At 34.2% G+C, this 10,904-nt stretch overlaps 2 protein-coding genes across 2 annotated transcripts; both read right to left on the reverse strand.

Annotated features, from left to right (window-relative positions):
- Nucleotides 1–1,593: 1,593 nt before the first annotated feature.
- Nucleotides 1,594–7,121, reverse strand: LOC129806076 (uncharacterized). The gene is made up of 3 exons (XM_055854406.1): nt 5,259–7,121; nt 1,864–2,058; nt 1,594–1,784 (listed from the first exon to the last, which is right to left on the reverse strand). The coding sequence occupies exons 1-3, from the start codon at nt 6,984–6,986 to the stop codon at nt 1,668–1,670; spliced, it is 2,040 nt and encodes a 679-aa protein (XP_055710381.1). The 5' UTR covers nt 6,987–7,121; the 3' UTR covers nt 1,594–1,667.
- LOC129806788 (structural maintenance of chromosomes protein 3 homolog) lies at nt 7,009–8,485 on the reverse strand. Its single transcript, XM_055855562.1, has 4 exons — nt 8,307–8,485; nt 8,126–8,237; nt 7,067–8,059; nt 7,009–7,016 (listed from the first exon to the last, which is right to left on the reverse strand). The coding sequence occupies exons 1-4, from the start codon at nt 8,319–8,321 to the stop codon at nt 7,009–7,011; spliced, it is 1,128 nt and encodes a 375-aa protein (XP_055711537.1). The 5' UTR covers nt 8,322–8,485.
- Nucleotides 8,486–10,904: the final 2,419 nt, after the last annotated feature.

Below are 10,904 nucleotides of genomic sequence, written 5' to 3' on the forward strand. Positions count from 1 at the left end.
CAGATACAACAACTACGTGCAGTCGTCAAATGGGCGTGGCCTTACCAAAATTTCTGTTTCTTATGCACATTCCGAATGAATATTGCACCAACTAGGTAAAAAAATTGTTTCAAGTTTCATTCAGAGAATCTTTCTGGGATAAAATTAAAAATGAGGTTCTGGAAAGCGGTGAAAGGTACAATAAGTAGGCGTGGTCCTGAAGTGGAACGTGGTATCTGAATTTTTCTTACACCATGCACATCCTTGATATTTATCATAAATTCTGGATAAAAAACAAGAAATTTGCAGAGTCAAAATAATTAATAAAAAACAGAAGTTTGGGTGGGGATAATAAGAACTAAATGTGGTCATCAAATGGGCGTGGCCTTACTAAAATTTCAGTTTCCCATGCATATTCCGAATGAATACTAGAACAAGCCGGGTTAAAAACATTGTTTCAAGTCATAATTTAGAGAATCCTCCAGAAATCAATTAAAAATAGAGTTTTGGAAGAAAGTGAGAGGTACAACAAGTAGGCGTGGCCATCAATTGGGCGTTGCTAACTCTAAATTCACCTTCTGCAGACCCTCAAAAATTTTGTAGCGGTATAGTACGATAGCTTTCAAATCAACGGATAAAAATAGACCTTTAGGAGAGGATGACATTGTGCAAGAACAAGTTATGGTCACCAAATGGGCGTGGCATCACTAAAAATTCCATTCTGATCTAGTTTGAAATATTATTTTGATTTATAATCCAAAAAATCTTCTTGAAAACAAATAATTAGGCTTTACATGAAGATGACGGGTACAAAAAGTAGACGGATACATTAAGTGGGCGGAGCCTTACTAGATTTTCAATTAGCCACGCCACAAAGCGAACATTATCCACAGGACGTGGTTTATTTCTCATGGGAAGAATTAAAAGTCAAAGGAAGACTTCGAACAGTTTTTTTTATATAAAAAAAAATTAAAAAGGGGCGGGTATTAGAAAAATATAGGAGGAGCTTATTCAACATGTACAATAAAACTCCCTTGTAAAATAAAAAAAATAACGATAAAACAAGTTACAGTAAACTAAAGTAGTCCCAAAAAACCTAAATGTGATCGTATTGTAATTATTTAATTGTAAAATATGTTTTTGCCTTGAATTATGCTAACCGCCATAATTATACTTTTTTTTCAAATTACTATTCGTACTCAATATAGTTAAAGAAATATTATCTAGCGGAATAACAAAATATTTATTTAATTCCATTTAAAAATGATACATTTTGTGTGTTATTTCTGTAGTGTGATTGAAATAGCTACTTTTAATATGTTAATTGCTAAAGAAGGTAAATAAAAAAGTAATAAAGAAACTGAGAAATATGAAAAACACGGCGATATTGCAGTGATCTATTGAGTTATTATGTTGGAAACAATCAATAAACTTACGCAAATTAGCAAAAAAGTATTACTTACGGAGGAAAATCGCACTTTTCCCATCATTTTATTTATTTCATTTGATGGGATCGTGCAAGAAGTGCGAATGACGAGTCAAGTCCGCAATAGTGTGAAGAAAAAAAAGAACTATAAGAAAAAGAGAGAATTAAATTATATCAGTTTTTAGTGAATTAGGGATAATTAAGTAGATAATCAAATATATTTTGACTATTTGTAATACCTTTAGAGTTTGTAATAAAGAGATTATTCCACGGAGATATTGTGAAATAAATCTGCGATGATTGGATCTTGGGAAAGACTTATGACCTGGAGGTTATCTTTCACATGGTTGAAGAGTTTAACGATATCTTCTTTGTTGTACTATAAAAAAAAACAACACCGAAAATATCAAATTTCAAAAGAGATCAACAAGAAAAATATCTGCAATCTGCCAACGTACCCATGTTGAAGATTCTGCGATGCCATCGAGATCAAAAAGAAGTGTGGATGCTTTATTAATCGCATACATGGCGTAATTTACAGCCATAATGCAGAGATCTTGATATTCATCTGACATTTCTTTGAACTCAGTCACTGAGGAATCTTCTTCTTTAATAATCCACTTCATCCCAGTGATATCCGTCAGTGAGATCATCTGAATATCAAGTAAATTGGTAAGTACCATTTGTAAATTAATACTAAACCTTGTGAAGGTATTAATAGGGGAAGGTTTTGAGGCTTCGCACACACTCTAGCTTTAAATTTAAACACTTAATAGCAGTCAATGGCAATTTTAATTATTAGTCTTAAGTTATATATTTCCGGAAAAAAAGCTCATAAATCAATAAAGGAATACGGGAAAATATAAAAAAAAATATAAAGTGTTCAAAGCCAGAATGTGTGCAAAGCATGAACTCCCCTATATGTCAATTAGGATTTCGGGAAATTTAGACAGTAAACAGATTAAACGGATTAAACTACAAAACAGAATTCTAGGTTAGAATAGCCTATTTCAGAACCTTCTCCAAATGGGAGTTTTTCGCACCTTCAAAAGGAAATAAACAGTTAAACTTTCATCAGTTAATTGTTTATTCTAGAAAGTTGTAGAGCTATGCGAGACCTGTAATTTGGGCCGTCACTCATCAATATCGGTCAAACAGAAACGGAGATACGAGGTTTTGAATTTTGTAATTTGGCCCCTTATATCTCCGGTTCTATTGTAACCACTGCGAACCTACGCCACTTTTTCTGATCTTCATAGTCTAGGCGTTTTTGAGGAAAATTATTTTGAATTTTGACGCTATCGCAGCCCCACCTGTGGTGACTTTTTGAACTTCCATCTGAAAGTGCTCATCGAGGCGAACACACTTACCAATAGAGGCCGGTCAATTTTCGAACTTTGACCCCTTATAGCTCGCATCAGGGGATATCGACCGGCTTAAGTTTTTTTTTGTTTGATAGATATAATCTGCGGCTACAACATACTAAAATTTGATCACTATGCACAATGGAGTTTTTTAGTTATTTAACTTAGAAAATTGAAAAAAAATCTTGTTAATATTAGCACCCCTAGCGGTGGTTTCACAAACTTCTAAAGTCAATGGAAGTTTGTGAGAGCTTTTCTAAACGTCTACTTTTTTTTAATTCTGACAGTTTAGAACCGGAGTTATGACCATATTTTAAGAAACTTTTTGGACCCTTATATCTCAGGTCAAGTCGTTAGGGGACCTTAAGTTTGATATTGATCGAAAGTTCTAAGGCCCAGCTATAACATACTAAAATTTGAATCCGAACAATTCCATAGAGGCGTAGTTATTGTGAAAACAAAAACGGGGGTATTCTAAATGGCGGATGAAGAGGTGGGCGGTCAATGCACCAAGTTGTAATTTTCATCTGATATATAACCTTTGCCGAAAACCAGAAGTCGATATCATTCTTAGTGCGGGAGCTATTAGGCTCAAAAGAGCGGCCGGCCGGACGACCGGGAACGTTACTTTTGGCATTACTTTGCTAAAGTTTGGGCCCGATCGGAGGACGTAAAATTTTGGTTGGATCAGGTGAGATTATTAAGAATTTCTCCTAATACAAATTTTTTCCTTAACAAACACGATACAGTGGGCCTCAGGATTATGTACAGTGGGTGTCAATAGTTTGTTGCCTAATGCATATTTAAGAAATTAAGTGAAAAAAATGATAGAAAAAATTACTGTTTCAAATTTTTCTTTTTGCAGATGAGTTCCCTATAATCCGTAGATATTATTTATATTTTTCAAAAAAATAATTAATTTTATTTCATATCAAAAATTATTGTTTTCCAAAAGTTGGTTATTTTTGAGAAATCAAAAGTTTGTTGCCTCATTTAAAAAACTAATTCAAAATGGTCAAAACATGCAACCATCTTAATGTAAACCGGTTACATTTTGAGTTTATGTCATTTGAGAGGCAAATGGTGGATTTGTACATTTTTAAAGTTGTCAATGGTAAAGATACGTATATAAAAGTGATTATAGATAACAAGTTAAGATAACTGTTTTTTGATAAATTTATAATTTAGGTTAAAAATGGAAAATTAAAAAAGTTGAAAGGTGGGAAATCGTCCAGAGATACTGTTGGAATGAATCGGCGTTGCTTAATTGCTATTTTTTTTTTGCAAACTCACAAAAGGTTATACATATAATGCAAAGGTGTGCAAAAACCGTTTGAAACCGAACAAACGTCAAATGAAACTTGTACGTCAATGGTCAAAACGCTACCAGAACAAACTTATTTTGACGCTTATTCGATTTCAAACCGTTCTTACACACCTCTGATATAATGGTCAAATATTATAATGATGAGGCACAAGTACATCTGAAAAACGCTACTTGTGGCCTATTTTTTTTCTCTATTAACGATAGGAACAAAAATAGCCTAAAAATTTAAATAGTTTTTTTCTGACAATTCCAATGAATGATCATTTTCACTCTAATGAAAAATATTACGTATAAGTATTGTAGTTTTAATTTTCAAAAAGGTTTAGCTTAAAAAAATTGAAAGTATAAAAAATAAATAATGACCGGGGCAAAATTAGACGGCAAATAATTTCTTTTGCCTATAATTTGTGAAAACCTTTTTTAATCCGATTGATAAATATTTCAATGAAGAGATAAGGAGTGAATTACTCTGATTAAATAGTAATTGGCTTAGTTTAGTTTTTCTAGTAAAAGTTATAATACCACACTCTCCAATTCTACCCCAAACTAATTTTATCCTAGTCTAACCTTGAGTATTCAAAATTTAATCAGTCATTTGTCCTTTATTTCTAACTTTAAGTTCAATTTTTTTTAAAAATATTGCTTGATTGATGAGCAATTAAAGAAGTTAATGCATATCGTCGGCTCCAAACAAGATTATTTGTAAGTTTGAAATGTAACTTTTCAGGAGAGAGGTATAAAGTTTGACAGATAATATTAATTTTCATTCTCTGCAATTAGTAAACTTTCAAGTTCTGAAATTATTTTATCATATATACTTAATTTTATGACATATTCTAGTTAATGATATTTTTAAATTATTTAGAGTAAAACTCTGTGTAAAAAGTCCAATAATTGTTTTAAGTGATCTTAAGATTTTTCATAAAATTTCAGGACTAACTTAACCAATATAAAATTTTTTTGGGATGTAGATTTGAGGTTTCTGTATCGTGATACCATGTTTTTATACTACTTGTAAGTAGACTTACAATGATCTTGTTTGGAGCTGTCTACATAACTAAACCTTAGATCTGAAGCTCGTATAACTCTAAATTGCAAATAATGCACTTAATCTACTAAAATTCTTATAAGTTATTCTAAAAATATAGAAGAGCTGCATTACCTTTGTCTGAAAGTTATCGCAGTCAAGCCAACGGTCAGCAGATATCAGGAGCATGAACGAAAAGTGATAGGACGTTCCATCTTGACGCGTGAATTTGAGATTCTTGAGAATATCATTGAAAATATTCAACTGCTTCACCGTAAGTGCTTGATCACTTATGAAGAGTACCTCATTGTTCACATTATTGCTTGCAGTGCCCAATTTGCGAGTCAGATTTCTCTGCTTGTTCTTCCAAGATTTATACTCCATCTTCACAGTTTCACTGAGTTTGAAGAAATGGGAGTATCCTGTCAATTCAGTGTACTTGCGAAGTTGTTCAGATATTCTTGTATCAATATCATCCGCGCTCATATTGGAGTAATGAACCGGAATTCTTTCCTTTGCAATCCTGTTTTTCTTGACTGCATCGCGACATTTATCCTCAGTAACCGGCAAGTAGTCTATAATATTGTTCAAAACGTTCTTATCCTTTTCAATATCTCTGATTTTCTTCTGAATTAACTCAATTCTGGTGTCTATATCATCAAGTTTTTTGGCCAGTTGGAGTTCTTTCTGAATAGATGCTTCGGAGATGGCATTGAATGAGGCTTCAGAATCGGATTCGACTTTAGTAAGGCTACACTTGAATCTGTCTCCATTGTCGTACCAATTGTACTTGTCGTCGAAAGTTTTTAGAAGATGATGGAGGTGATCAGTATTCGAATGGAGCTTTGTGATGGCATTTAAATAGTCTGCAAGATTTGGATCCGGGGTTAAAGGCAAATTGTGCAATTTCTGCAGTTCCTCTGAATAGTACGATTTTGGTTGAAGTGCATTTTCGTCAATGAGCTTTTGGTAGTCTTTTACGACGTGCAGATTCTCAGAAAACTTCTGGAAGCGTATTCTGCAATTTAGATAGGTCTTTATCTGCATCTTCAGTTCGGATAAATCCGTATAGACTGGATGAACAGTCCAGTAGTCAAAGTTCATCTTTTGTCTTTGTTGGATTTGTTCGCGATATTCATCCAATTCGATGCTCGATCGTTCTATATCTTCCATCAAGGCAAGTTTTTCCTTCCTATGATCCTCCAGAAGTTGCCCGCGAGAACAGTAATGCCTCAAATCTTGAGCAATGTCTATCACTTGCTTCGCATAACTTCCGCCACCGATTGCACCACCTTGAAGCACAAAGTCGCCTTGGTTAGTGACAACAGTAACCCCGGGGATTGCCTCAGCAATTTCGCTCATCACAACGTTCGACAGCAAATAGTTCTTAAGAACCCTTCTCTGATTGGTATCACAGAGTCCTTCGTGAATTAAGAAACAGTCTTGAATCTTCGCAATTCCTTCCTCGGGAATTTCGCGGACATAGAAATTATCTTGAGTCAGTATGTTTAGTTCCATTGTTCCACGCTGCAGTTGATCTTTAGCCAATTCCAGCAGTGCCATGGCATCTGATCGGGTTTTCACCATAATGATACTGTACAGAGGCTTAAGAACATACATAAACTTATGGGTAACACTTTCGGGAATTTCCGGTTTGAAGGACAGATATCTGAACACTGGACCATAGTAGTTTTCCGGCGGGAAGGACAATTCACCGCGGGCCTTTAGATCAGCCACTTTGCACTCGATAAAATTCAATCCACTGAGAATTCTTGGATCAATATCCAGAGCATCGGCTAGAATACTCATTTCTTCTAGAAGTTCCTCCTCTTTCATGAGAATCCGCATCATTCTCAGATGCATATCGTAGTGGGCATTAAGTTTCCTATTGATCTCTGAGACATTACGATCATTATCATTTCGGTTCTTATAAAGACTCTCACAGTGATCTTGCGACTTTGCGATTTTCTTCTCAATCTCCTTCCAAGTTTTACGGATCTCCGTTAAAGAATTGCGGAAATCACGCTCGAATCCTGGACGCTTATTCAACAAGTTCTTTTCAAGCTCTAAGGATCTTGCGACTTGAGGACGTTCCAGGCACATCGTAAACAACTGAATTTTGTAGTTTCTTGATTCCACGTCAGGAACTACGGAATCAGATTGGATTTTCCCTATGCAAACTTCAACATTGTCTACTACTTCAGCCAGTAGATCCATCAAATCGACAATATTACCATCTCCTCGATCATCTTCAAATGAAAAATCCTGACACAGAGCCTTCTGAATTTCAATCACTGATCTTTCCGTATTAAGCATAAAAATTGAAGCCTCTGTTCCCAATCTTTCAACATAAAGCTTACTCAGAAGCAGTTCAGCCTGGCTTTCTCTGGACATAACATTTTTTTTCTCTTGCAAAAAATCCTTGACTATCTGTTTAATTTCTTGATAGCATTTCTTTGCACGAACAGCACGTAGGATCTCCAGATTTTCCTCCACCTCAATACACTTCCCAATATGATTCAATCTCTCAGAAGTATAAGCCAGGAGCGAGGTAGCCTTTCGCTTACCCTTCTCAACTAAATCCAGCTTTTCTCCAAATTCCTCATCCAAACTGTACACAAGATCCAGTTCCATCTTCAACCAATTCAACCAATTCTCCTCACTAAAATCTCTCATAAAAACAAGAAGATTTCCATCAAACAGGACAATTTGAGGAGTTATACACTCAGCAGCCATTGTCTGGTAAAAATCCTCCACAGCCATTCTCTGTCCATTAATAGAACCCTTTGAAGGATCATGCAGAGACCTTCGCAATTTCAGATACTTCAAATCCATTTCAATGCGAATCTCAATGAACGCATCCTCCCTCACAAGTGGATCCATTACATTGTACAGGGACTTTGGCCAGTACATAGGATCAAGTACAAACTGGATAGCTAAAAACAAATCCACAATGTCCGGAAAACAACAAAAAAAAAAACAAAATCTAACCTCAATTTTACCTTGAAGAATTTTCTTTCTATTCTCTCCCCCAGCTCCATGTAGGACATTAATTCCGTATGCAAAAGAGTAAGTTGAACCAGGAGGAAAGCCAGGTACTCCATCAATCTCCAGCTAATACGGGAATAGACCAGGAAGTTCTCAGAAGGACCAAATTTTCGGTGAATCAAGAAATTAGCTCACCTCCTTAATTATCATTGCTTCTTTAAACTCTTTCCACCAGAATATGATTCAATATCTCTCTACCAAGTCGATTTTACTCTTTTAAAACAGGAATTTTAGGTAAAATCGAAGAAATCTCACAAGGAAAAATATCAAACCGCTAAATGTCGTTGGACGTGTGAAAAATTGACGCCATTGACTACCAACCCAGCAGACAAAGCGTAGAGTTGAATCACATATTACTACTCTATACGTCTCACGACTGATGAATATACCTTACGGGTACAGAAAAATTAACAAAAGACTACAGTAGACTCTCGCTCAATCGGTTCTTTTTCAATCGGGCGAAAAATTTTGTTGACATTTTTCACGTTTAATTATGAAGAAGGCTTTGACGCCCAAATCTATCGATAAACCGGATGACATTTTGCCCCAAATGCCCAATTGAGAGAGAGTCTACTGTAATAGTTTTAAAATAAATAAAATAAATTTCATTAAGATGTGTAAAAAAAATAGGTACAGAGAAAGGATTTCAATTTTTCATAATACAATTTGCACGTGAAAAACTTAAAAAAAAAAAGTCTCTTGTAGAAATATTTGAAACTCTTGCGAAAAACTACCTTCGAGAAAACTCTAGTTCATTAGTTATTCTATTTTTCCATTTATATAAAAAACAGTTGATCTGATTTTTCCTTTTCTCCAGATTTTTGACAATTGTAATCCCTCAATATAGTTTATTTTAAATTTATAAGGAAAATATTACATTTTACTACAAAATGATTGAAATAAAATAAGCAAAATAATTGCAACATTTTAGATTGTATCGGGATTACATCAAAATGTGATGATTTAAAAAAAAAACTTTGTGTTTTTCAAACAAATTTAAGCAATCTATTGCTAAAGGATGAATTTCCCAAATCTAAATAATCGAATTTCAAAAATCCCTAGAAAAATTTGCTGTAAGATAAAATTTTTGTATCTTCAAAAATGACTAAAATCAATAAATGAAAATAAATTCTTGCACTCACTGTGCAAGAATTTTATTTTCATTATTGATTGAAATATAATATTAATTTTCTGTCTTTTGGCGTCTACACACTAGTAGAATTTTTTTCAAAAAATGCCTTTTTAAAGAAAATTTCCCCTATGCTTACAGGAAGAAACGTCAATTTTTTTTTATAAAAGGCATTTTTAAAAAAAAAATCTACTACACTTCAACGCTTCGGGAATACAAAAAGACTGATACCCTAGGAGTGAACACAACATACAATTGCATTCTACAACATGTTAAAATGAGACAAAAAAGCAACAATAGAACAACAGGGGAGGAATTCCACAGCTGTGATGAGAGCTAGAGAAAATTGGCAACTCATTCTATGTCTATCCTCTCCATGGTGATGAGCTCTACGATCCAATCTTGTCCACCAATCCCAGTGCAAGCCAAGTGTAACGATATATACCTTAGGGGTTTCTTCCTTAATTATTCTATGAAAGTTTCCTTTAAAAATGCTATAAATTCTTTTAAAAATGTAACCAAATTGTTCAAAACGCTGATGAAGGGGATATCGTATTCCCGAAACGTTGTAGCGAATAAAAATTGAAAGAAGCGAAAAAAGGTCTTACTCCGTTTTCACCAGATATTACTATTCTTATAAGGTTTTTCTTTCTCTCTCATTATTTTTTTTAGCCTGTACGTTACGGGCTTTTAAAATTTGAAAAATGGGTGGCCGACTAGAGGAACCCCACGTGGTCGAGTAGAGAAACGCTTTATATCGATGTGGCCGAATTGAGGAACACTCCACATTTTTAAAACATTTTAATTTTTTAGTAATCTAATATTATTTTATCTCCAAATGAAGTGTACAATCAGTTGGACAAAGATCTATACCAGACCTGTGCTTATTAAAAGTCGTGTAGTATCGGAAATTTTGTGTTGATAGTTTTAATGGAAATTGCAGTGGTGGTAACACTAATCCCGCTTATTCACGGTGCCATGATGAATATTTTTGCGCCAAAAAGACATAATAGAAAGAAAAACTGTCATAAAAATAAATTGTCTTCTTGATATCTTTGTCGGAAGACGGATAGCTGTTCACTAATCACCCTTTTACTTGAGTCTTGCGAAAATATGAAGAAATTTAAAGAAAATATCATTTCAATGACAAGCGTCTTAAATCGCGCGCAATTCAACTCGAGAGAGAGATAGAGATACAAAGAACTCACTTGACAAACGTCTCTGAAATGCGACAAAATATTTTCTTCTCTATTTTATGCTTATTAGCAGGTTGTGTACCTTCTTCAAATATGTACTTTTGCATTCCTTATTAACCAAAATAATGTTGTACCAAAGGATTTTTCTCAAACCTATCCTGAATTTTGAGACAGATGAGTCTTCCAGCTCAAAATTTCATCCCAATGTTTTTGTTGTAATATCGACAATTATTCACAATTAACCCAAAATAACTGTATTCAAATAAATTATTAAAAGGATTTTCTTGTGAAAATGACTTAACTCTAAGGAATTAAACAATTTTCACATTAAAAACCTCTCATTTTCTCAACGTGAATTTTTGCGGCATTTCGAAGAATACCAACTGGCACCACTAAATTCACTTCGGC

Source organism: Phlebotomus papatasi, chromosome 3 (genome assembly GCF_024763615.1).
Source record: "Phlebotomus papatasi isolate M1 chromosome 3, Ppap_2.1, whole genome shotgun sequence".
In the NCBI taxonomy this organism is placed as follows: Eukaryota; Metazoa; Arthropoda; class Insecta; order Diptera; family Psychodidae; genus Phlebotomus; species Phlebotomus papatasi.